Source organism: Lampetra planeri, chromosome 43 (genome assembly GCF_965212315.1).
Source record: "Lampetra planeri chromosome 43, kcLamPlan1.2.h2, whole genome shotgun sequence".
Classification (NCBI taxonomy): domain Eukaryota; kingdom Metazoa; phylum Chordata; class Hyperoartia; order Petromyzontiformes; family Petromyzontidae; genus Lampetra; species Lampetra planeri.
Genome location: NC_136149.1, coordinates 449,704 through 477,248, shown reverse-complemented (window position 1 = coordinate 477,248; position 27,545 = coordinate 449,704). Strand labels below are relative to the sequence as shown.

At 48.6% G+C, this 27,545-nt stretch overlaps 2 protein-coding genes across 2 annotated transcripts in view; both read right to left on the bottom strand.

Moving 5' to 3' along the window:
• Window positions 1-3,593: 3,593 nt before the first annotated feature.
• On the bottom strand, window positions 3,594-14,599 carry LOC144732537 (profilin-2-like). Its single transcript, XM_078613947.1, has 3 exons — window positions 14,018-14,599; window positions 6,396-6,588; window positions 3,594-4,588 (listed from the first exon to the last, which is right to left on the bottom strand). Exons 1-3 carry the CDS (start codon window positions 14,141-14,143, stop codon window positions 4,491-4,493), a joined length of 417 nt encoding a protein of 138 aa, XP_078470073.1. The 5' UTR covers window positions 14,144-14,599; the 3' UTR covers window positions 3,594-4,490.
• Window positions 14,600-22,228: 7,629 nt separating this feature from the next.
• The window catches only part of LOC144732536 (mitogen-activated protein kinase kinase kinase kinase 4-like), a 110,145-nt gene continuing 104,828 nt past the window's right edge, over window positions 22,229-27,545 (bottom strand). Inside the window, exon 34 of the mRNA XM_078613946.1 lies at window positions 22,229-27,429. Within this exon, the coding sequence (XP_078470072.1) occupies window positions 27,346-27,429 (84 nt within the window). The 3' untranslated portion in view covers window positions 22,229-27,345. The remainder of the gene's footprint in view (window positions 27,430-27,545) is intronic.

Here is a 27,545-nt window from a genome sequence, read left to right as displayed (position 1 = left end):
ACCTAGGGGAGGCCCAGGACCGGTTCAGATAATCGTCACCGGTGTCGGCTGTGAGCAGAAATCGAACCCGGGTCGCCGGGTTTGTAGTGCAGCGCTAACCGCGACACGACCGCTCCCCACACGCACGCACACACCACCCACACACCACCCACACACCACCCACACACCACCCACACCACCCACACACCACCCACACCACCCACACACACACACCACCCACACAGGTATACCATAGGCCGGTTGGAGCAGGGGAAATTCAGACAGCCGAGAAACCACGAATGTCCCACACCAGCATCACAGGGAGCCATCGTTGACGTAGCTGCAGGCAAGAGGCTATGGGGGGGAGGGGGGCGGTGGTGCAGTGAATAGTGCAATGCACTTTAACGCTCCAAAGTCCGCAAACAGTGCGACTATCGGCCATGGGAAACGTTTGTAGCAAATGGTATCTGGGCGTTGCCCATTCACCATCCTGCACTGACCAAGTTCGTGAAGCATGGTCAAAGCCCCCTCCATCACTGAAATGTCACAGGAAGGGCTTCAACCAGAAAAGGGTCTGAAAAGTGTCCATGAAAGGTGCCGTCCAATAGCAAATTATTAAGTCGACAGCAGTTTAAACTGGGATTTAAAATTCGGCACCATTTTGATTATAGACTTTTTTGTAAACCGAAAAAGTAACCTTGAGCAGCATGGAAGAAAATAATTCTAAACTCGCACACACGAGAAGTTGGAGCAAATCTAGAATTCTCCGAAATCTCAGTGCCACCATGTGTGTCGCCAAAGCTACAGTGGGCGTGCGAAGGAGATTAGAGAGGAACGAGGATCGTCAGATAAAATCTTCATCCTCCCAAGTGTGTGTCTAGTTTGAGCTAGCTCAAACTGTTATGTTTAATAATGGAATACATCTTCATGGACACACTGTATTAGAGATTGTAGCCGTAATACGCGAGCGCAAATTCCTACAAGCGATCACGAGTCTGCACAGCGCGTGAGATAACAGCGTTTATTTTCTTCCTTGTCTGTCTTCATATCGGTACAACAAGTATGACAAATATGGCAACCACTACAGCTGTATGGCTTGTTGGTACAGAACACATGAAGCACATTTTGGGAATACAAAAACGTCCTTCATTACACGTTTCGGTAAGTGCCGCAAAGAGAACAGAAACAAAACTTCACGGAAAAAACCCAAGTCAAAGGTCGACTAGAGCGAGCATGCTACTTCAAAGCACTGCTGTAGATTAGTGTCTTACCAAAAATGTAGTGGCTTTGAAAAAAAGATAAAGAGTCCAAGTACCATTCTTGCGGTGTACTGAGCAACATACAGCTGACTGGTTTCAGGTTTGAGCAATTATCCGAATGTCAGAAATGTTAAGAGCCTGTTTCACACTTGGGTGACGTGCGATGCGCCGTGTCGCTATAAACCGTGAACCGGACGTCGCTGCGTGTTCTTTTAGTCGCTCGTCACGTCGTAAGAACAGATCGCGAGCACGGGTAAAACCCAAGGAAGCAGACGCGATTAGAAAAGGTATTGCCGTGGCGATTTGCAACATGCGCTATGGGCCAGCATTAGCTGTTCATTAAGGGAGCAGTCGTTCCATCCTTTGGCCAACGGACTTCGACGTTCGGTTTCACGCGAGCGTTCGGCAGCGTTCACAGGTGGCGATGACTAAGCGACTGCCAGGCATTCCTAAAATGTCATCGTCAAGGGCCATCTCCGTCACGTTTTACCCAAGTGTGAGCCAGGCGTAACAAGATCATCGCAGCATTACAATGCCAGTCACAGAAGCGTCACACCGAGGGGATTTCTTGCCAAGCGACCGTTGACGGACGGCAGCGTTTCAAACCACAACCAGGATGACGTCCTTTTATTCCAAGCCAGAGTTTGAATTTGTTTAGATTCCAGTAAACTAACACAAGGAAGCGAGGTTCTGCTGGCCGTCTTTAACTTGATGGGGGTGGGGGATTCTAAACAAATCCTTCACGTCAAAAGCCCTTGCAAGTCCCTGCACTACATCACCTGCGCGGAGGAGCAACGTTGAAAGGTAAAATCTGACCATCTAGCACCGTCAAAGGTTTATAAATGTGTACAGATAGTGTTTTGTTTCGTTCAAGCTCAAAGAGAAAACTTTCCAAATCCTAGCAGCGTTCGGACAAAATTTCAAACCAAAAGAAAATCAATCACGCGGCCAAACACAACAGCCATCCAATTGCATCGCCCTGGATGCGAGCTTTCCTCCGCGCTTGGAATGTCAACTCTGGCTTAGGCAAAAGTGGCTTCTCCCCTGCTCCCCTAAAACTAAAAAGTCAATTGTACTTACTGCTCTGTGCACGATTACTGCAAGAAAATACAACGGTGTGCATGCAAACTAATCCAAACTAAAAAAGGAAAATACTCGTAGTGTACTCAATGTTTACGTTCGTGACGCTAAGTGTTGCTTCCTTCATTTGCGGGTACGTAACTCTCCGACAGTGTAATCATTTCGCTATGTAGTCTGCACCAAGAATTCATGTCATTCACATTTCTGCGGCATTGATGCGCGGGGAGAAAAGCCTTTTAGAGTAATGGGGGGTGGGGGGGGCATGGCGATACCTCACTGTTGCCTGCATTATTTATGAGGACTTTTTTTTTAAGTACATCAGAAGCAAACGGGGACTTACAAGGAGGGGCAGGGCAGTGTAGGGCTTAAGTTGTACGGCAAGGATACTGCACCAAAGACAGACTTGGCTGGATGGGAATTACAATTTAAAAGTCCTCCTGCAACGAAGTTGCCACCTGGGTGAAGCTACGCATGTGGGGGGGGGGGCAGGGGTTTGTTTGGGAGAAGGGGATTGTGGGTCGGATGGGGGTGGGCGATGGGGGGGGGGGCTGTGAAAATGCCTTAAGGGCTGTGCCCACGGAGAACAAAACCGCGTGAATGCATGGCACACGCCAACACACCCCGACAGATTCTTCTAGCAAAGGTTTCTGAGCAACGCTGCATTGCGCGACGCACGAGTTTCTTTCCTCCCTCCCTCTCTTTCTCTCTCTCTCCATGAACTGAAAAGCTAAGGGTTCAACCACACAAGCCAATCTGTGTAACACCAACAACTGTTGCCATAGCAGCAACTGTTAAGTCATTTTAAATCTATGTTATAAAACACTGCCCTAAATCAGCATTTGCAATCAGTATGATAAGTGTGGTGGGCGTGATAGCTTATGCTCGACTGTCGCTACAAATCATGTTAGATATGATGTTCTTTGGAGGGTGATCGTTTCAACTACAGAATCAATAACACTAAGTAGGGTGTCGCAGGGAAGGGGGGGGGTAGATGAGTTGGGAGGGATGAATTAGGTTAGCAGTTTGTAGGCAAAAAGAGAAATCTATGAAAAACAAGATGTCCCATCTCTAAAGCTATCACTGATCGGAACAAAAAACCTTATTAGCCATGCAAGTAAATTATTAACTACAGTACAGAGTTTCTGAAACCCACAATAGCTTATCAGGGGTCTTACACACAGGACTTGCCTTTAGAAAGGAGTCGGCTTTGTTTGAAAAAGGATGGAGAGGCAAAACAAATGCCAAATTGTGTGCATAGTTGTACAACTATTCATGCTTTTTTTTTTAATTGGACTGCTTTAGAATCTGTGCGGACTATGACCCAGGTGGTTATGAACGGGGCACGAGATGCGAGACACGAGCTGGGGCGCACCTCCTCCTCGCGCCGCCAAGTCATCGCCAAAGTCGACCCATGGACAACGCACTTGTCTCTACGCCGGCGAGCGACGCAAGCCAACACCGCACGGCCTCCCACGAAGGCACCAAGGGATCAAGGCCTGCCTCCTAGGCCACCGCAGACGTCGCTCAGCACGTCGACGCGTCCCCCAAGCTGGGGCGGGGGGGCTGGTGTGCAGCCGTGGGCAACAGGTGGTGACTTGGCTCAACTCGGATCGAGCGTCGCGTTTTAAACCAGTAAATGGAGCGAGGATGGGCGCAGAGGAGAAAACAAATAAAATCACTGTTATGCATCAACTCTGGAGACCAAGTTTCTGAATTTATATCCGAAACCGGATCCGGCAGGAAACTACGGGGGCCCTAAAGCGATTGCGGCACCACGAGGGTGCGCAAGGGGGATAGGCGGAGGGTGGGTGGGAGGGACGCGGTTGATGCAAACTGCCCGCCAGTGTGTGGAGCAGCAGCTGCTCGGGAACTAAACACGCCGCTACCTGCGACCGCTCGCAAGGGCGTTTTCGTTTCCGAGGGAACGTGATGACGGTTACCACGACGACCAGAAGAGATGAGCAAGGAGGTCCACGTGGCGGGGGTGGGGGAGCGGAGGAAGCGAGCGGAGTGCGGAGGGAGGGAGCGGAGTGCGGGGTCGGCAGAGAGAAAGAACGGTGCCGTGAGGAGGGGAAGGCAGCGGGGAAAAAGCAGGAATGACGTGCGCGCTTGCGTTATTGTGGTGGTTTGGGGGTCGTGGGCGTCGGGCAGGAGGGCTGGGGTCTCTAGCAATCAGTAGCCGCTTTTTCTCAGGTAATCCCCCATCTCGAACACCTTCTTGTTGATGACGCCACCGTGGACGCCCTCTTTGGCCTCCACGATCACCAACGCTGCGGGCGATACACAAACGGTGGCGGGGGGGGTTCAGAGGACACCGAGGAGGAGGAATATGGCTCGCCGCTTTAAAACGAGCTGGGCAAGTGGTTCTTGAGACCGCGACAACGTCCCAACGGCAACGTTTTATGCGGTGGCTGGACGGCTCCGAACGCCGATTTCGGAGACTCTCAGAGCGGGGTTTTAAGCGTCATGAACGCAGGTTCTCAATTGTAGTTAGTCAAGGGTCTCGGCCATAGTCACCGATGACTTCTATAAAATCCATCATATTCGGGTTTTCACTCACAATGGAAACATTCCAGATCGAAAGAATTCAAACTTTTGGTTTGACTGTCATGTAATAAACATCTCTCCATTGCAGACCGTTTAAGGAGAGTACAGCGCACCCAGCGTGGACAAGAGGTCAACGGGAGGTCATCTCAGAAGTAGTTCTGGGGTATCTCATTCCGCAGGCAACATGCATGGTGGTATGGGGCTGGTCTGCAAGTGGTCAAAATTAACAAGTTCTCTCATGACAAGACACTGAAGGCACAGTTGGAATAAAACTGAGAAAAATAACAAAAGTTAAAATAATTATTGCAAAATATCACTTAGCCAAAAGGTATAAACTATAAATGACCATTTTTTATTTTACCAGCTAAGAACCAATGAGCTGTGTAGCTCTTTTTCAGCAGCGTCATGGCCACAGTATTGCGCAACAAAGTGGCTTACCATGTGGAAACTTATATTCGTGAAATAATCTAAAACGCACGTCGATTCTAAATGTGGATACAGGAGGACGTGGGATCAAACCCACGTCCTCCTGTATGCCTGGCAGTGAACGTCTTGACACCGCGCCACCCCTTGTACAAAGGCACGCAAGCCCCTTATCTTGCTTTCAAAGGTCACCTGTGGACGCTAATGTAACCGTGCATGCATCTGGTGAATTGGTTCTCACAGGAGGCGTTGTTGGCATGCGTTAGGATTAACGGCTAGGATTCTTTTTTAGATGCCTTCAGAAATCAATAGCCACTGCCCATGGAGCTTCGGCAGACCCGTTCCTTAAAATGTTCCGATAGTTTTAGCGCACGAGTGTGTGGTTCTTTTTATGGGTTTGGCAGCAAGGCAAGTCAAACATGCCACTTCTAAAAACGACGATTTATTTCAGAGGTTGTAGCACTGTACTGTAAATACATTGATTAAAAGCATGCAGAAAAAAATGTACACTTGCTATGCAAGACCCTATGAAACAGGACTCCTAGTGGTGGGCAGCAGAGGGCAGTCCAGCAAAATACATTGTTGTACAGTACTTCCATGCGCACATTATTTACCACCACTTTTATCAACCCACACTTAAGCATTGTGAAGTAGGGTCAAAGAACAGCCTACAACCCACAGGGGCATGGGGGAGGCCCACATCCAGCAGTGGATTGACAAGCCCGCCGTACGTGTTGCACAATATTAAAAGACTCAACCCGCTCAATTAAACTTACACAGGCCAATTAGGCGAGCGGCACGTTATACAAACATACTAGCCAATTATACCCTCGGACTCAAGACTCGTGGGGTCTGGTGGACCTGTGGGGGGGGGGGTGTCAATGCAGCAGCAGCAGCAGTCAACTTCTCTGCAAACCAAAAAAGACAAAAGAGTCTCTTTTTTTTCCTGCAACAAAAAAATCCAATTTAAAGCGGATTCTGCCACACAAACCACCCCCACCCACCCCTTCCTGCCACGCAGCAGCCTTCAGGAAACCGATCGCGCTCATCCCACGGGAGGCGTGATGGACGGTGCGGCGGAGAGAAACCTGCTGTGGGCACACTCACTTTGGTTGGACTTTGAGACGGCGATGTTGTAAGTGGGACCACCGGACTGGTTCTTGGTCCGGATGTCCATCGTCCACTCGGTTTCCACAAAGAGGTTATCTCGAATCACCGAGCACTTCTGTCCCGCCAGCGTGATGCCGTTGGTGAAGAGCGAGGAACGGTCCTTGGTCAGCAACATGTCAATTTCGGCCGGCTGCAAGCGACACCACCCCACCAGTGTCAGGATTTAATGAAACAGGATGAAAGCATCTTTGTCACTTTTTCCAATTACATTTGGAAGGGAATTCGATCGGAAAGTAAGCGATCATCTCTCACTTGCCATGGTAAACTAAGACTTTTCGGAAGTTCACATTGAAAGGCTTTACTCCGAATTGTATCCCGATTGTTCATCTCGTGGTGTAACCTGCAATAGCACAATCAACGTTGTGCTTTCACAGAGCAAAGCACTGTTATGTGTGCGAGCAGCCCATCCACGGAAGAGATATCAGAGCAGCTTCGGAGACTCTCTCTCGCGGCAATCTTGATACGTGCGCTAGGGGTGCACTTTCCCACACGTGCTGTTGCAGACATGGTGGGTCAATGGTTTTTATACATTTTTCATTTTTAAAAGCTGGAATTAACCAAATTCAGTCAAGGAAACAAATTAAGTGAGGTTTTTTGCGCAGTCACTGACGACCGGGCTGAGATGATCAACCTCGCCAAGACCGATTGGAACCCAGCATTGTAGTAGCGCTGGCTCCATGGCGACCCCTCCCCCTCCCCAAGCCATTTACCCACCGCTACAACATAAAGCCTTCACAAGGGGCAGGGGGCGACTCAAAAGAGTGAACATGAGAGACAGTAAAAATATCCCCCTCTCCCCCAACTACAAATAAATTAATTGCTACAAATGAGGGTTACAATTATATATTTTCCTGTCCTTATTGTGCAACACGAGGCACACACAACGGAAAATTATCTACAGAATCTTGATTTGATTCAAGTATATTTTGTGCAAGTCTATGTTAATTGAGGAAATAATTACATCCTCGTAAGCACGCAACCAATCACAAAGCAGGTCGTCCTTACTGAACACGTCTTCTCTATCTCGTGATGCATGAAACACATTTCAGGGCCCGGTGGTGGAGGTCTACCATCCACCAACTTGGATGGAAGCGAAGGTGGTGGGGATCACACAGAAGTTAAGCAATCATTCTCAACCAACTAATTAGAGCATGGCAAATTAGGTGCCTGGAGGAGGAAGTCTATCGAGGAGGTTGCTTTAAAATGTGCAGGGTTTAGTTTGCGTGGTTTTTGATGGTTGACATTGGTTACTTCACACACACAAAATGTTCACTAAAAGATCTTCTGCAGGAAGACATCATTACCACCGTTCCACTATATACCTGCAAAAAGAAATATCACGGACTGACAGGGTAAGCGGCTTAAAAGTGCAGAATTAGTCGTGGTAGGAAAGCATTGTAGATGTTATCAGGAAGAGGCAGTTGGGAAGGGTGGGGACTGTGTGCAGGGTAGAGGGCAGGTTACAGAGACAGGCATCCGAGTGGCACCCAGAGGTTGGTGACCAAAAGGAAGAACCCAAAGGTCTCTTCTTACAATCTTATCACGATAACGACTAAGTGCAGACCTTGGGGGGTCAATTGTCAAGCTTGTAACTGCTGTGGAATCTAGCAGAAAGAATCCATTTGCGAGGTGTGGTAACAAGAACATCGGCCACAATCACCTCTCGATTCGACGCGACTATAAACACAGTCGGGTTTCTGCGGTGGCGCATTTCACGAGGCGCGTGACGGACGACAATGTCAGGCGCCAGCTGTCGAGGTCAGGCGGCAGGTCAGGTTTGTTGCAGGGCTGACAAAATCATTCTACGTGGGGAGGCCACCGGTACGATGAGTGCGCACCTGCTAAATCGCCGTAGCCGCTGTACGAGAAGCCGGCGGTCGCCCCCTTACGTGGACACCTCTAAGAGCGTGCCGCGCTGCGCTGCGGGCCACGTGGGGTTGACAGCTGTGGGTCCCTGGCCAGGAGGGCTTGCCGAGGTATCGCGTATCACGGGAGGATATCGATTTTCAACGAAAGACGATTAGCGCGATATCAGTTTTGCATAACTTGGTAACGGTATCAGTTTATCAGATCATATTCATGCTTCGGCTGTACTTCCAGGAGATATGAAGATTACCACAGAGTTATTGGACTGAAATTCACCCAACATAGCCCAAAGTATTTTAATCATTCTAACTGTACAAGCTTAGTGCACATTGCCAGGTACATGATATAAAATAATCTAATTAATTATGAAAACGATGGTTAATAAATTTCAGGCATTAATTACTCCAGGAAACATTTTGCAAAGCACTGATTTAATAGATAATAGCTACATAGAGCTATCATTATCTAAAAACTATTGTCAGATATTTTTTATATGGGAGTCATGATATACATAACAGCAATATTTAGCAAAGCAGTTAAGATGATCGTGGACTTCATATTGTCAGATGTACATCTCTGTGTGGCCGTATTTACAGCACATCGGCTGCCCAGTGAATACAATTAATCTGAGGCACGTTTGACGATGCATTGATTAAATTAAGATTTTTACAGCAACGTAACAAGCACAAAAAAATCATAATAAATTATAATTTTAAACGTATGCAAATCACAAGCAAAATGGTAGGCCAATTTTTCTATTTACATTAAGGCTCAAAACTCTACAAATTAACCAGAAAAAAATACTATCCAAAAATAATGTAATCTTGAATAGAACCACAACTGCCTACCCTAATCATGCTGTTGTTCAAGTTCTGCGTCTTCTACTACAGTCTGTTTTCACATTCAGACTCCAGTGGTCATCTTGTGCAGAACATTCTGTGGAAGCGGTGGGAGCGTCACATTCTCGTCGTAGTCCTCAGTTGACCCACGCAACGGACAGGTACGGCCCAACTTCAGGATGAGGGTCTTCCCACGCAGTGCGGATCATGGTTGACGAGTGTGGGTTGGTCAAAGTGGAGAGGCGGGGACGTGAGTCCGTAGTACAGCACAAAAGACTTCACTGCAGTCTCGTAGCCTACTATAGCAATCTGTTGTGCATTGTGGTCACCCAGAACAAGCACGAGCCAGGCTCGAGTGTGCTCAACATGCAACATCTTAAATGGGATTTGGTGCATTTCTGGTGATTTGGTCATAGGCTATCCACAAATGATGTGACTAAGATGAATTTGTCCCCACTTTAGAGTGAATCATCTTGTTATCAGTGTTAAAATGCACTTTTTTCAGTCATACCCAGAGCAGTTATGCATAAATAATATAACCAACAATCGCCAGGAAAAACCTCTGACTCATCGTTAGTAACTCGCTCGTCAGGATTAAAAAAAACCTCCCCCCTCTTTCTCTCCCTCGCTCTCTTTCCCCACTCTCCCTCCCCAGCCCAAGGGCAATCCTTATACGTGGGCCGCGTCGCTCTTTACCCAGCGATGACCCCTCGGCTCCCAGGCACCAGGAGCACGCGTGGCAGGCGCGGCCATGGCACGGAGGACGAGTGGGTTGGGGTAGGCGACAGGAGAAAGGGATGGAGGTTGGGAGGACCGGGATATGACGCCACAAGGCGATGTCGCGCAGACGCCTCGAGCGTTCAAACTCGCTCCCAGCACCCCCTCACCCCAATCTCAGTACACTCGGCACATCTCCACAACCACATCATTACCAAAGACAAGGAACCCCTCCTAATGGCGATGTTTACACATCGCCCCAGGTACTCATTTGAGGCCAAGTCGACCTAGGAGAGGCACAGGACCAGTTCAGATGATCGTCACTGGTGTTGGCGGTGAGCGGGAAACGAGCCGCTACAACTACCGCTCCCCACTATAAATAACCAACACCACCTCCAACAAAGACATCACCACCACGAACACATCCTCTCCACCACCCCCCATCAGCATCACGAGTTTTCTATATACTACACGTGGACGATAGTGCAAACGCCTCGCACATACAAATCTGTGTCGCTGTGTACTGTACAGTGAAAGGTACGACCAGTCGACTAGTGAATGGGGCGGTGTTAAGATTTCTTTCATTAATGAAATGCACGTGTCGAGAGCCCGTTGTCAAGCCTCAGCTGTGTCATCATACTTCACCCCGCCGGTCAATGCGGGTTGACGGCTCAGGGTGCATGTCAGTACAGTACAACTATGGACACTTTCTTTGGACTGCCCATACTTAACCCTCGCAGCGATGAAATTACAACATGGTACTGTTATACAGCACTCAACCTTGAAAGGTTATGGGTGGTAAAATACAAGTGTACGTTTTACCATGTAAAGATACAGCAGTTAAGGGTCATCAGCCTTTTGGCCTTTGGCCCAATATTTTTCAGCAGAGAAACTGGATGGCTTTCGACTTGAGTGAGCCTCAGCAGTCGTGTGGCCTGCTATGTACTCATTTAGACAGTGGTGACAGCTATTTGGCCCATGGCTAAGGCTCAGATGCTAAGCAGCGTCAAGCCTGGACAGTGCTTCAATGGGTGACCACCATGTCCCACAACACGCTTGCTATTGGCCATGAGAACACGAGTTGGGCAGCAGAGCAGTACTGAAAGATCCCTCGCTGCAGTCTACCCCTATGATGCCGTCTGCCACAATCACGGTGGCGAGGATGTTAACTCCCTCCACTGTGGGTTAGATCCCGACCCCGACGCCTGCTGCTCTATGTTTGGAGTTTGCGTGTCGCTCTCCCCGTGGTAGGGAGGATTTTTCTTCGGGTCCTCCTCCGGTTTTTCCCTCCACATTTAGAATGAACGTCACGCGTTTAGCCGCGATACATTTCCACAAGACACTACACGTCGAGCTGTGTGTGGCCAGGTCGCTTCTGAACGAGCGACATAGCTCGGTGGGTCTTCAATGGGCAAAGAAAAATAATTTATAGTTTAAAAACTAGCTGAGAGTTTTAGTTTACAACCAACCCGTACTGACCAGCGCGGTCACGGCTAAAACCCCCAGGGCACAGGGCGGCCTGGCAACATGGGCTATCCCATGCACATACATACACCATTCTAAGACATCGTATACAATGACATGAATAATAATGCAAGTACAGTGCACGCCTTGTCATCAACCCGCCACAAGTCGTCGCGCATTGTCACAGCGGTGGCAGCAGCACGCCGAGACCGACTGCACCACTGCATTCATGGAGGGTGGCGTGGAGGGGGGCGGTGACGACGGGCATTGCTACATTCGTCCACGTGCCTTGGTTATACACTGTATGTACTGTATACATACTGTATATATACTGTATACACGCAGCGTCGAGATGGGTACGGCCGACGTAAACCCCCCGCGTCGGATAACGTGACCATACTTCACCGCGCTGGTCAGAGCGAGTTGAAGCTGGGCAACACAGGGCGCTGGACCGTAGCGGTACGGTACAACAACGTATGATTGTGCTTCACGGCTCTCTGCCGACAACGTAGCCCAGCAGTCGGCTAAAATACATCTTTTATGCATGGGGGGGGAGGGGGGGAGGTCGTCTGCCTATTGAAGCGCCTTCCAGGCCAAGCCACGCTTTGCATCACAGAATTGGCGCGAGCCGGGCGACTTTAGTCACAGGAATTAGTCGAGTGTCTTTAAGAGTTTTCTTGCAAAATCACCCCCGTGCATTGTTACATTGTTTAAAATTACGTAGTTTTAAAAATGACCCTATCACCCGCAAATTAAAAAAATAACGACAAAACGTCTCGTGCGATTAGAAGCTCACAAACCCTACTTACTTAAACACCTCGTGTGCACTGTGCGCGAAGAAGTGTATGGCCATGCGGTTCAGGATACGCTATGTAACCGTACAGTGCATTCCAATCAATCCTGCCATTGTGGCTCTCTTTCAAACGGGGTTTTAAGAAAACCGGGCTCCCCTGGTAAATTCTGCACACTCACGCAGTTCCGTTACAGGCCACACTATCATCATCAGCAGCATCATCATCATGAGCAACAGCGGACACAGAATAAGCGAGCAAGGCATGTTAAAGTAAAATGTGAATGTGTCATCGACTCGATGGATTAAACGTCTTTGTTGCAATGCACAAGGCGGACAAGCAAGCGGATGCCTGGGCCCCATCCCGGTGTGCCAAATTAAAAACCCTAGCTCGCTCGCTCGGCCTTACGATTTAACTATCGATTATGACCAAGTATAACCGATGTAGACAAATGAAGAATACGTTTCAATAAAATAAAAACCACTTTACGTTGTATTATCCTTGAAATGCAAGCGTTGTCAAATGTCCAATGCAGTGTTGTGTAGCCGTACACATCGTATTAATGCATGACATTGTAAACCCACGAGGTGGAAATTAAGAAAACGGAGAGATTAGTGTCGATGAAATATGATATTCAAATATTGGACCAGAGCGAGGCAATTGCAGGTGATAGAGTGAATGGGACGCATGACCAAAATAAAATGTACTGTAAAATTGCTAAAATTATAGATAACTCAATGGAATTTACAATTGGAAACACTCTTCAAAGTCTAAATGCTGTATGAACAAGTAACCATTTCTAGCCATTACAGCATTTAAAATGCGCAAATGGAGAATGGAGCTCAAGTAATAAGAGTGCATAGAAGCACACACACACACTTGTTAAAATGAAACGAAGTGAAATAAGCCAAGGATATTATAAAAAGCCAACATCATATCAGAAGGTGAAGCTGTTAAACGCCACCACGGGTCTTCACGCCCCGTGCAGTGATCGGCGATGGGAGGTGGAGGATTGGGGGGTGGAGGATGTGAGGTGGAGGATGTGGAGGATGTGGAGGGGGAGGATGGGGGATGGGGGGGTCGCAACGTCTTGGACACCCGAGATGGAGGGGAAGAATGAGGCCGAATCGGAGGGAACCAGAGCAAAGGTCCAAGATTGACGTTCGAGATGATGTGGAAGGGGAATAATAGTTGATGTGGAAAGTCGAAGAGACGCACAGAGGGCGACCCCCCCTCCCAACACACGAACGCAGCTCATTTTCCTTGCACCGATTGTAATGAGGCGAGGGGGAAGATTCCAAAGCGGAAACTGAAAAGGTGGAGCCGAGATGGAAGCTGGGATGACGAAAAGAGAAAAAGTTGAACATTCAGGACACATGTGGTAGAGAAGAAAATACATAATCAAAGTAAGAATGGGTGATTGAGAAGAATCAAAGACTCTTGCTGATGATGCTGGCGAAGTAGGAGATGCCCCTGATGATGAAGATGGGAGACGAATGTATTAAGATGCTGGTGCTGACGACGAGAGGCCGTGGTGGTGATGAGATGGAGACGTAGATGATCGATGTTTCTACTGCCACTGCTATTGCTGACGATCATTACGCTCCAGGCCGTGGTCTCTCCCTCGCACCGTGATCAGGGTGGAGAGGAGGGCGATTTTTCCCGGCTGCCGATGGCGTTAGTGAAGCTACGTTTGCTGATGATTCTACTCCGAATGCTGATCGTCATTAACATAACCACACGACCCCCCCCCCCCCCGTCATCGCACCGAGATGCATGACGAGTAAAAAGAATGACTTTACTACGGCAAACATCGAGCATCAATCATCATCACGACGCCCACACTCATGGACCCCCCAATCTCCCCCCGCGTTGTCCGCACCGAGATGCTGGCGAAGGGTCCCGGCGTGGAGGCCCAGACGCTCCGGGTCTGACACCCCACGATCGTCGCGTTCTGGCACGTCTTGTCGGCCATCAGGTTGTCGATGTAGGGCTGCCACGCCGACATTCTTGTACCGCTTCGCTCGCTCGCCTTCTTGCTCGCTCTGCGGGGCTCAAGGAGCTCGCGATACAAAAATCCCCGATCCGCCGACCTGCCCGATACCCTCAACCGGAGGCAGCTTTACAATGTATCTCTCGCTCTCCCCCCGCCACACACACCTCGCTCTCTCTCTCGCTCAAACAAAAATTATTTTCACGAATAAAGGTCTCGCTTCGCCCGCCACCACCACCCAGCAGCAGCAGCGCGCTCGACTCCGCCGCCGTCAAAGCGAGCAGGGCAAGTCGCCAACACCGGCGGGCGCAGCTTCCCTTAGCGCGTTAACGAGCGGGCGGCTGCGAGTTAAAGGAAGCGAAGCGGCGTCACGAACAGAGTCACTGACAGAGTCACTGACGAAGGCGGCGCCGTCCGCAGCGAACACAAAAACCGCGATGGTGCCGCTGGGCCCGAGTCCGCGGCTTTTATGATGACCGGAAGCGGCGCCAGCAAGACGCGCGCCCGTTGGTGGAGAGCGCGCGAAGCAGCTCAGCCAATCGGTGGCGGCCTTACTGCCCCCCCCCCACCACCGCCCATTTCCGGTCTCTCGTGCCGGCCACAGAAGCCAAGCGGGTCCCAGCCTGGCCACGCGTGTCCCAGCCTGGCCAAGCGGGTCTCAGCCTGTCCAAGCGGGTCTCAGCCTGGCCAAGCGGGACCCAGCCTGGCCAGGCGGGTCTCAGCCTGGCCAGGCGGGTCCCAGCCTGGCCACGCGGGTCTCAGCGGGTCCCAGCCTGGCCAAGCGGGTCTCAGCGGGTCCCAGCCTGGCCAAGCGGGTCTCAGCCTGGCCAAGCGGGTCCCAGCCTGGCCAAGCGGGTCCCAGCCTGGCCAAGCGGGTCTCAGCCTGGCCACGCGGGTCCCAGCCTGGCCAAGCGGGTCCCAGCCTGGCCAAGCGGGACCCAGCCTGGCCAAGCGGGTCTCAGCCTGGCCAAGCGGGTCTCAGCCTGGCCAAGCGGGACCCAGGCTGGCCAGGCGGGTCTCAGCCTGGCCAGGCGGGTCCCAGCCTGGCCAGGCGGGTCTCAGCCTGGCCAGGCGGGTCCCAGCCTGGCCAGGCGGGTCTCAGCCTGGCCAGGCGGGTCCCAGCCTGGCCAGGCGGGTCCCAGCCTGGCCAGGCGGGTCCCAGCCTGGCCAGGCGGGTCTCAGCCTGGCCAGGCGGGTCTCAGCCTGGCCAAGCGGGACCCAGCCTGGCCAGGCGGGTCTCAGCCTGGCCAGGCGGGTCCCAGCCTGGCCAGGCGGGTCCCAGCCTGGCCAGGCGGGTCTCAGCCTGGCCAGGCGGGTCCCAGCCTGGCCAAGCGGGACCCAGCCTGGCCAAGCGGGTCTCAGCGGGTCTCAGCCTGGCCAAGCGGGTCCCAGCCTGGCCAAGCGGGTCCCAGCCTGGCCACGCGTTCTCTCTCTCTCTGTGTGTGGGCCCGGCCCCGACGGCGCACGTGGAACTTCTTTCGCGCCCTACGTAGGCAGCCGTGCTGCTAATCGTAGGAGGAGGAAGAACAAACTAAAACGGCAGTTCTAAAGAGATGGGTTTTCAATGTAGTATAGTGGTGTAGTGTATAGTGTAGTGTGTGTGCATCGTAGTGCGTGTATAGTAGTATGTTGAACTTCCTTCGCACCGTATGTGCTAATCGGAGGATGTGCGGGGGAAGGATAAACTAAAACAGCAGTTCTAAAGAGACGAGTTTTGAATCTTATATTTAAAAGTGCACAGTTCCCTGTAGCTTCCTAATATCTGTACTGTGCTGGGAAAGTGAGAGAAACAGCATCGAGGTTTCGAGACTGCTGTCATGTCCGCTCGTCCAGTGATCACAAGCGAAAAACTTAATTAGTTTTTATTATACCAGGTAAGGCCCACTGAGCCATGTAGCTCTTTTTCAGAAGCGACCTTCCTATCACAAATGATAGCTCAACAAAGTGGCTTATGTGGAAATGTATAGCAGCCATATACTCTTTAATAATGTAGGAACCCGGGTATAAGTCTAAGCAACATTCAGCCTGGTTAATGTCGAGATGGGTGAATCACGATTGCATTGATACTGTGATTGTAGACGCTAAGCAATGCTCAGCATGTCCAACATTGTACCTGGGATGGGTGAGGCACTAATCTATATAAAAGTCAAAAATTGTCTGTTGGTTTGTGTGTGGCGTTGTGTGTGTTCGCGCGCTTGCGAACGATCTGGCTCTCCAACGGTGGGGTTTATGTAAAATAAAAATATCCAGGTACCACGCCGTAAGCCCCGCGGCGAGCAAGTGCTATTCCTTTTTCACATCCGTCAACTTTAAATTAGTTTCATTAGCGATTTAGTGCGATTTTTGGGTGCTTTCCATTTATGTATTTATTTATGACGCGGGCACGACCGTTCCAACTCACGCGCCTTTGGTGGGGGGCGGTCCATGCCAAGTCGCACGCCTTCGGTGGGAGTGAGGGGGACATTTTATTTCGCGTTCAAAATGCTATAAAATAATATTTAAAAATACTTTTTTAAAAACACGCTTTAATGAAATGTACCGTACTAGTAATGGCAGAACTCCACGACTCCATGAATTGGCCCCGAAGCTTGCCATAATGTAAGGGAACGTGGTGATTTACAGCCAACGTCAGTTAAGCGTGGACAATTAGACCCAAGCTGAAACATAACATATACAAAAATAATCTTTTTAAATATTTTTTTTTTACTTTTTATGATAGAATATAGTATTGTCATCAATATGACATAAGTATACCAAGTTTGCAGTCGATACCACATTGGCAAGTGGGTAAAAATTTAGTTACAAGATTTGAGGATACAACGACAACAACAGACAGAGTGAGTTAAATAAAAGCGTGTAAATACACTAAACGCTCAGGTAAATTCTTCACTGTGTGATGTTCCCCCCACCCCGATGCGTTCATTTACTACTATACAGTCGCTATATGCTACCACTATAGGCCGTAGATATTACTGCAGAGTAGCCAGGGAGATCGTGGCTGGGGGGGGGGTTAGCGCTAGCAGCCCAGCCTGCCAAGGTGCCACCTCGGCCGGCTGGACAATCTAGGCGAGGCCGGAGGCTCTGCACGGGACTAGGCCTCACCACGCCACTCTGTCAGGTGACTACTTTGTGCTATAGAGTCGATAAATACTGCTATAGAGTCAGCATGTACTACTGTAGTGATAGCAGGTACCACCACAGTCGGTATGCACTGCTGTTAGATTTTTCAGAGTAGGTTTGAAATATTATTTTGACCCGGGCAACGCCGGGTACTTCCCGCTAGTGTGTTATATAATTATTCGGTCGGATAGAAACCTGCATGGCTGAATTGCTATTTAATTTATTATTGCAGAAGCTTGGCCGTTTTAGACCTGGTTTTTTTTTATCTGGATGAGGCACTTTTGAATTAATATTTTAAATAAGCGAAGTTCAGTCTGGTCACTACATGAAATGTATACGCCACCGAGTGTTGAAGGCATTAATTAAGCAGGGTTCCGTATAATTCATCACCAGCCATGGTTACTCTACTGCTGGATGACTGCTTCCCCACGCCGCCATCTCACGAGTCTGACTCACCGAGGGCCCATCACGAGCCGATTTAACCGCTCCATCTCAACGAACCTCTTACATTTCATTACATTCTCTGGCTGCCACTTCCATCATCATTATTCTTCTTCAGCACGATTAGTGCCTCAACTCGTGTAGTTTTGTAAAAGTTAAGCAAAATCCACCCTGGTCAGTACTTGGGATGGTTAAAAGTGCAATTGCAGAACAGTTGAGGATTCAGTCCGGCTAGTACTTGCTGAGATTGCTGCTTTAAGACTGGGCCCATGTAATAGTGCACACACAGCGTGTAGCATCCACCCGGCCATTGGTGTAGCAATCAGCGATGGCCATACACAGCCACCATGCATATGAAGCTTCCTTCCAGCGGGACGATGGAGAGAGAGAGACTGTGTTTGTGTGTAAGCCGAGGCGAGTGTGGCCGGAAGCAATAAAACAAGATGGGCGGGGGGGGTTAGGAAGAAGGTCGCCCTTCATGTGGAGTCGGGCTGGGCCCACAGACACCGACAAGCCCCCCCCCCCCCCGTGTCCACACACGCGGGGGGACACGGCAGAGGTCTCGCGTTTACTCGGACGCTGCACTCACCGATGGCGAGTTGTGGATAAAACAATAATTAGCCCCGGAACGACCGGGCAAGCCGTCGTTTTAACGTCTTCTGCCCACCGACACCAGGGCGTGCTGAGATGGCCCCTTCCACAGACCATCTGCTCAGCATGGGGAATGTACCGAGTCGATTCTGGGACCGGAGTAGTCATGATGATAATAAGCAGGGAATGCCCCCCCCCCCCCCAGATTGTGGTCTCTCTGTGAAGAACAATATATTGACAAATGTTTTGCGAATCCCATCGAAATGGCGTTCAGCAATGGTGCTCAGCTAAGCAAATATTGAGCCCGGAAAATGTATTTGTATTGGCGGTCGCTATGCATAACAGGTACTATAGGCTGCAGAGCCATCGTGTAGACAGCAATTAAAGGCAGTGCAGCAAAAGATATCGCATTACAATTCGAACCGCACCACCTCCAATCTGCAATGACCAACGTGGTTCAGTATGGGTGGTGAGCCCATCACCCAGCAACTTTGGGGCTCACATTCAATAACGATCTTAAGCTGTGTGGGAGATTGTTGGGCGCTCGTTGTTGAAGCCTGCGGCGATGCAAACTGCAGGATTGCTTGCACAGCTACGATACAAAACAAAGACGGAAGATTGATCTCGCAACGTTCGCAATGAACTTATTTTTAAGGCGCGAAATTAGAGGCGGACATGAAACTGCCACGCGTGTAAAATGGTCATCAAGAGGCGTCGGCGGGAAATGATTATCGAGAGCGCGGACAAAGTTCAAGCTCCGATCTTGTTTATGGTCTCAACGGTGGCTCGAGTCTTGCTGCCTCTGCCGCCTCCTTCCATCGGGGCCTTTCAGCTGAAGCCACGCCACGTGTGTGAAGCCGTACAGTGCTGCCCGTATCGCCACCACCATCACTCCCGACTGAGTCACTGCCGCGTGTGTTTATAGCTCACGGGGGGAGGGGAGCCACGCAGGGCAGGGGCGCCGTGGTGGCGAGGAGATGTCAACGCCCTCGCCTGGTGTACAGGAGGAGGTCGTGGGTTCCATCCCGACCCTGAAGCCTGCTGCTGTATATTTGGAGTTTGCGTCTCTCTTCATCAGTGGCTAGGAGATGTTAACTCCCTCGCCTGGTGTACAGCAGGAGGTCGTGGGTTTCATCCCGACCCTGAAGCCCGCTGCTGTATATTTGGAGTTTGCGTGTCTCTCTTCCCGTGGTCGCGTGGATTATTTTTCTCCGGACCCTTCGGGTTTTCCTCCACATTTAGAAACGCGCGTGTAGAGTATTTGGCTCCTATAAATGTCCACACGATAAGCCACTTCGTTGAGCTATCATTTGTGGCCAGGTCACTTCTGAAAAAGAGCTGTACAGCTCATTGGCCCTCACCTGGTAAAATAAAGAAAAGTTTATAGTTTGTCATCACTGGACGAGTGAACTTGACGGGAAAGACAGCAGGTCTCCGCATGCCCCGAAGCCTCGATACGATCTCTCTACTCAAGTCTCGGCCACGGACGCTCAAGACACGCTGCGATTACAATATCAGAGGGCGGGAGGGAACGCGAAGCTGTCGAGGGTGCAGGCGGTGGAACTGCACCAGGGACCCACGTTAATGGGGCCTTGGGTCCGAGTTCAATCGGGATGGGGAGATGCATTGGACATTCGTCACATTCCGTGTGTTGCATTCAGGGCCCATGCGGACCGCGCGCCACGCGAACTGGCCAGGATGGTGCTGGGACCAGGTGACCCCCATGACCCCCAGGGGTCGCCAGGTCGGGTGCGACTCTGCCCCCGTGGTGGACAGGAGCACTGAGCTTGTGCCGTCTTTGCTGCCCCACCTTCACCCCACGCACGACGACGCGGTGATGGTCAAATCACTCGCACGTGCCACATTCATCCCGCAGTGAATTAAGACGCACAGGAAATTGAATAGTTTCTAGCACCTGTGCAATATAGCATATGGATGTAACCGTATCCCTACACCAAAAACATTACAGGTTAAGCCCGTAAATGTTGCAAAGCGTAGCCAGAGCATTAGTTCGCTTATTTCACCCTTGCGTGAGTGAGCAAGGTTCGTCAATCTGCCTTCCCCGTTTGGTTGAGGACTCGGCGTGTCATCCTGCCTGGGTTTGACCGGGAAAGTCCAGGAATTGGCACGTGTGTTCAGGAGGTAGGAATTGATTTGTACCGATATCTGGTGGTATTGTTTTGAACTTGATTACAGTACACAGTATTGATAACAGACCGAGGCCGACTTCCAAATGTCCGGGTTTGGTCTGCAGTGGAAACAATAGCAACACCACTCACCGCTTTCGTGCAAAGGTGGTGTGAGGCCTGGCCTAATGGACGAGAAAAATCACGTGGAACAAAGAGAAGAACTACATCACAACACGGATTCAGGCGCAAAGAGAAGGGATTTCTACACCTCCCCAAATCAGTCCCCAATCCCGATGTAAAAGTCACTCTGCATTAATAGGGAGGGAGGTTATTCGTCGGCAACAGCTCCCACAACGAAATGGCGGTGCAAGCGAAGTTGCCAAAGAACTGTGGTAACGGATTTTCTTTTTCAAATTGCACTGTTTGCTTACGTCCCTATGTGAGCAAATCCAATGTCAGACATGTTGAGGTGTATATATATTTAAAAATAGGCTGGTAAGGTTTAATAACCACTGCTAGGTTGTGTACTCAATCTCAAAAGAGAAACCGCCTGGCATGGACGATGCTTTTGTCGGCGTCAGCACACGGACTGCACATTGCAGTGGCCATTCAAAAACTTACCACTTTACCCGTTCGTATAAAAATCCAAAAGCCTTCACCTTTTCACATTTTTTTTTAATTATCGTCGTTTTTTCTTACTGCAGCCTGCCGGTTTGCGACGTTCACCAGTTTCACTCGAACATGAAAACAAATCCCCTGGCGAGAAACCCAAAAGGGCGACAAACAACACGGAGCAGTCTCTGGGACGGTGCAGCAAGCAGAGGGCATTCCGTGCTTGGCCGTGGGAAATAATAACTCGATGGCCAAAATGAGAGGTCTGGGACTGTTTTTGCTGCCTTGCCCAAGCTGATGCAATTTGAATCTAAATACTTTATTGTATTTATTATCTGCCTACCTTTCCTACACTTTGCACTCAACTCGTCTTTCGTAGTTGTTGCGACTTTGACCCACCCCCCACTGGACGTCTGTGAACAGAGCTTCTTAGCTCATTGGATTTCTCCAGGATGCGAATCGCGACAGCCTGCGATTCGAAGCGTGGAAAACAGCCAAGTGCAGCACCAACCGTGGGGTGAAAGCTTGTGGTGTTATCAAGTTATCCAGTCGTGGATAACGATAAAGTTATAGGAACCTCTGGATTATGACGTTAAGATTTGAGAACCAGATAGCAACTCAAGGCACACGCACACATACACGTCACGAAATCAGCACAATGCACTAATGAGCGAACCATCTTAAATTTACTGATAACCAATTATGAACAGAATGAAGCATTGACTATGTCAAGTGTTGTGAAAAGCAATCAATACGCTTGTAAAAAAATTACCGATTAATCCAGTAGTACTTTAAAGTCTTCAGCAAGATCCTGGACAGTGTTTTAAATGTCTGCAAACAATTTGGATACCATGTTAACTACCTCGCCTGGTATACAGGAGGTTGTGGGTTTGATCCGACCCTCACCATGCCTGCTGTATATTTGGAGCTTGCGCGTCTCTCTACTCGTGGTCGCGGGGATTTTTCTCCGGGTCCTCCGTTTTTCCCCTCATTTAGAAACGTGCGTTCAGAGTTTTTGGCTGCTATATATTTCCACGTGATAAGCCACTTCTCGTTGGGCTATCATTCGTGGCCAGGTCGCTTCTGAAAAACTGTGCTTTAGCTCAGTGGGCCTTACTTGGTAAAATATTTAAAAAATAGTTTAACATAGTTAGATTTGAGATATATACAGTATATACAGTATATAAAAAAAAGAATGCGGGTGAGATATTGCAAGGTTTTTTTTTACTTCCAAGACAACATGTGGAAATTTGTGGCATTTTACAGGGTTTTAATGCAGGACTTTATTACACAAGTTTTCAATGTTTATTCTTAATTCAACTTTTTGAAAAGGGATAAAAGTTCCTTATCAAGTTCTGAAATATAGGGATATCTTATGGTACGTTAGTAGTATCAACTTAAAAGTAATGCATGATTATTAAAATTATATATGCTTTACAACATAAATATCAACATTTAAACTATTACAACAAAACAAACCTACACAGCTGTAAACACATTCCTACAATTTGTTTTGATAAATTGTATGCATACAAAATAACTTAACTTGATTACAGCTACCTACCTACTGTTGAAACTCAGTCGAAATGAAAAGGTGTAAAACAAAAAAATTAAGCATCGCAAATTAACTTAACCTTATTCTATGGGTCTTTCGGTAAAGCCACGTAGATAGAAAAATCATACAAATATCACGACCGCAACACGTCAAGACGATTGCTTGTATTGCGATTGAAACGTCGTGATATTTGTATTGTTTTTCTAGCTACGTGGCTTTACCGAAAGACCCATAGAATATGTATTCCTGCAGTCACGAAAGCTTTAAGTCAGGATTTAACTTAACCTTAACTGAATTCATAAATACCTCAAGAATGAAAATATGTGCAGAAATATGCTTAAACACGTTACGCCAAGGTAGACGAGACGGCGAGAGTCGGGGTGGGAGAGACCATGTAGGCAGTGTGACGGCTCGGGTGCAGCGACTCGAGTCCGGTACAGGACTGGCAGCTGTGCAAGGCACCCGTGTGGAGGGGTGGCGGCGAACGCAGCTGTTCGGTGCAGCTAGGGGCCGGTGGACATTGACATCGAGGTCCAGCACCGGCTGTAGCCCGAAAGAGAAATCAATGGCAGGATATCGCTATCACCAAGGGCAGCTCACCATCTACAGTCGGGGAGTGGGTGGGGAGGTGATAAGGGCTAGAATTGACAACTACATTTTGCCCTCGGAAACAATGAAGTGCCGCTCGCTTGTATGCATGTTTAAAATACATTTTTTTCTGTTTATTCATATGGTCTGCAGCCAATGGAGCTGTCGTGGGAACCTGTCGTACGGCAATAATGGCTTGGCGCAGCCGTGTGAGGAGAGCGCGAATGACGCCGCTCCGTCGTACCGGGTGGCAAAAGTGCAACCTTTGAGGGGGCATTTTAAAAAACTTTCCTCCCTCCCGTGCCGTCCCCCGTCGCCGCGACCCGATCCGTGTGTCGTTTGGCGGTGGAGCCGGTGCCAAAAGCAGCAGCAGCAATGGGGTGTAGCGAGCAACTGTGCAGCAACCTTACGCCTTGGGCTTCGCGACACATGCACACGCGAGCCAAAGGACAGCTGCAAAAACGAAGTTTATACACAAACGCTGCCCCCCCCTGCCACCTGCCCACCGCCCCCACTCGAGTTCACATGCTGGAGGAAGCCCACACTCTCTTATGGTATTATCTACAACTCGTCAAAACATTATTTAATCTGGGGAGGAGAGCGGGGAAAAAATGCATTTGCACAACGGTAAATTAATTACAAGAGCCATCATTTCGAGGATGCTGCACAGGTTAAGCCAACGTTGGCTTTTTGCAGCTCGTTGACGGCTCTCCCAAGCGGCCGCGAGTTTTCAGTTTGTTTTCAGTGCCGCAGTGCCGAGCTCATTGGCCAGGTTTCACCGGGAACATGCACAACAGACACCACGATGAGTTGCGCGAAGCACACGCAAGCAGGTAAAAGCATCACGTTCAAGCACACACCTGGGATTTTAAATGAACTCTTAACATGAGCCCCACCTCCTGTGGGTTTGAACTGTTTTATTCTATATTTTTAATGAATGCACATTAGTGCTGCAATGTAAAAAAAATGTAACAAAATCATTGTTATGAGTGCTTCACTTTGCATTGTAGAGACACACTAAAAGCATGTTATGTTATGGCTTCTGACGGTGCGAAATACTTCTCTACCAACTCAACGGCTTTTGGACTTGACAAGGAGCGTGATCTCAAACAGTAGCAAGGCCCTGATCCCTCGACTACCGACAATGACGAGGAACAATGCAGCCACGTGGACATCTCCAATGGATTACACTAAGGCCATAAAAAACATAAGTCTAGGTCCTCAGGCACTGGTGATTTTCATCTACTAATTGTATACGTATATAGTGTGCGTTTTATTTGAATTGACAATAAAAAATATTGATATTCATTATGGGACCTCCTTTGCCAGTACCAAAATATGAGAATAGGTTTTCCCATTTTTTCTGGCAACAAAACAGGTGTTAAGATGTTAAAACACCAAACAGAAACCTTGTGGACCAATCCGCTTCAAGGACAATGCATATATTATCAGAGTATGTTTTTTGGTTTGCATTCTGACCACAAGAATTAATGCAGACATGATTCCTCGTTCAAACACCAAACTGAAACCTTTTACATCTTAACACCTGTTTTGTTGCCAGAAAAAAGGGGAAAACCCTATTATCAATTTGATATTCCTGTCCCTTTCACTTATAATTTGTTAGTTTATATAAAAATGTGCTCCATGATTTATTAGAACCAAAACTGCAAGTATATTTTTTATGGCCCTAATCTGGCTGTGTGTGTGAACCACTTACAATGTTGCTATGAGGGTTGGCAAGAACAGTAAAGCACAGACAAGCAAACGCCTCTCACGTTTCCTCAGCTTTCGTATGTCCGAAATAAGTTTTAAATAATTGCAAAATACATCCGCTAATATAGGCACAGCCTACACACAAATAAGATTGCTTTCAAGTTAAACCTAGCGTCACTTAACTTAAGCGTTAAGTGCAAGAGACAGTGTGATTGATATAATGGGGACTTAATATTGTCCTTATAGGTAAAGCAAAACTAAGCTACAAACCAGGCAATGTTTTGGCCGACAGCTCTGCGTAAAGTCAATGAAAAACTTACGATTTAAATCGGTCGCGCAAAATACATCGCTATTCTACTTGGGGATGGCTACAAAATCTGCAGGAAAAAAGGCACATACTTAATATCTCCATTACAACAGTCGATACGTTATTTAACGTATTCAGTTTTTGCATTAACGTGATTGTTAATGGCCGATCAAATTAGGGTGTAAAACTTACTTCAATGCTATTATTTTAAAACGTTAACAGAATGGTACACTACATTATCCAACCAAATGTAAAATGAAGCCCTCCCCACGAAATTGTTTATCCAGAAGAGAGGAAGCCATTAAGCTCAGTGTTGTTGTTATAAAGGGGCTAACTGGGGTCTGCAAAGCAGCAGAGTAATATGTTTCACAGTAGGAAGTGCATGTTCCAGTTTGTAAAATAAGGTAACAAACCGGAGCCAGGCAATGGTTCTTTAAGCACAGAAATCATCGGTCCATTAAGTAGGCGGAGTGAAACGTTACCACTTGCGCTCATGGGGTTTTGCCGAGTACACTAGGATTACGGAGCGCTCATAATAAAATCGCAACTCTAACAATCGTAAATATCCCTCGTGTGCCAAGCCCGTCACAATAGCCAGTAAACCGTCGCGGAAAGAAGGCAATGGAATTGTCGCCATTGCGAGCCTGCCCTGGACGGGCAATGCAGTGGTGTGCACTGGCGGCGGACCTGAGCAAGGGATGGAAATTCTACATTCCCATGGCAGAGGCCAGTCTGAAGCATTATTACAGTCTAGGGATATTCATTTCATCCTCACAATGACAAGATCCTACAATCGCTTACGACCAGCTTTTGCTTTGCAATCGATCCGTAGACACCTTCGGTGAAGTCCTGCTCGTGCGCTGCGATCAATCGTGGCTGGATAAGAGCGTGCGGTGGGGGGTGCGTATCAAACGAGTGTGCACTGTCCTCCAGAAGGGATGTTCAGCCGCAGAAGGTACGTTCATCCAATTGGTGCAGTCACTCAACAAAGACTTGGTCTGAGAATTCGCCGATTCTTTCCCTTCACTTTTCCCAGCAAAGAGGGCGTTGAGACTTTGTGAATGAGGTGAAGGATATGCGATTTGATTTTCAAAAATATTATTGGAAATGTCCGTCGCCTAGGCTGCTTTCTAGACTATTTTGCTGCAATACATTTTTCTATGATCGAAAAACCTTTATATCAATGTCCAATAAATTAAACTATGACTGGCTGAGATTGTGTCTTTTATAAATGTGTTAATATTTATATACTAGGGCCAGGGCTTTTTGAATGCAAGGTGCGGATTTGAAATATAATTAATGGATTGAGTTCCAACAACATTGTTGCATTAGCCACTCCCAGTCCACACCATTGTTAGTCATTACCATTTCACACAAATATAACATCTCTTATTGCCACATGTGCAAAAAATAAGCAAAATATTACTTCTGTTGAATACAATACATCCCTAATTATAGCTACACTTGCAAAACCCTATGGCAGAAGCACGAAGCTTCAGCCTTCTAAAACATGTCATGGACCAATTCCTTCGTTTTATCAGGAAGTGAGCGCATACATTAAAAATAAAGTAATCTGCTACGGTGTTAACGGCGCTTCTACAATCACACTGTGACGGCCGAAATTCCCACTTGCTCCGAAGACAAGATTTAGAGAGATGGGGGGGGGAAAAGAATCCATAAAATAAATGGCGTAGGCTATATGATTACAAAAAATTACTTTAAAAAAAAACCCCTGCTAAGACATCTGGGCGCATCAGAGCCATTGGGGTTCGTGTGCAAAGCGTGGCCGAGCACATCGATTCGTAAAAACTCACAATCCCGACTCTTAAAAGTTACCGCAGCCGCGGGTTTCTCACGCTCCGTGCACGCATGCGCACAGCTTAATTCCCGCATTCTATCGCGGGGAGATAAGCGCGATAGCGGCGACGCCACGCCACCGAAGTGTCTTTACCGCCTGCGTCCAACCGTCGTTGATTAAACCGTTCTCACTCCCCTCTTCGTGACCGGATGATCTTAAGAGGGATTGGTTTGGGGGGGGGGGGGGTGCATGGATCAAAAGTGCCGCTGCACTTTTTATCTAATTCTCGGAGAGAAAAAAAAAATCCTCGCTGATATATCACCCCCTCGACACATCCAGCAAAACCTGGCGAGTGTCCCAGGGCTACCAATTCATTATGGAACTCCGGTTGAGGGTCATGAAGTAGACCTGGCTGGACCCGCCAGATCGCACCGACGCGAAGAACACCTGCAGGACGAGAAGATGCCGCACATCAATACGTTCCCTTGCACACCGACAAAGATCCCTCCTCCAATAGCCTTAGCAGCTGTTCAGCAGGTGCTGTTAGCACACACCTCTTGAGG

Coding starts and splice junctions, on each gene's coding strand:
- LOC144732537 (XM_078613947.1), bottom strand. CDS start 14,143: ATGTCGGCGTGGCAGCCCTACATCGACAACCTGATGGCCGACAAGACG. Junction 6,589..14,017: donor GACCCTTCGCCAGCATCTCG/GTGCGGACAACG, acceptor TGTCGCTTGCAG/CCGGCCGAAATTGACATGTT. Junction 4,589..6,395: donor CGTCTCAAAGTCCAACCAAA/GTGAGTGTGCCC, acceptor TATCGCCCGCAG/CGTTGGTGATCGTGGAGGCC.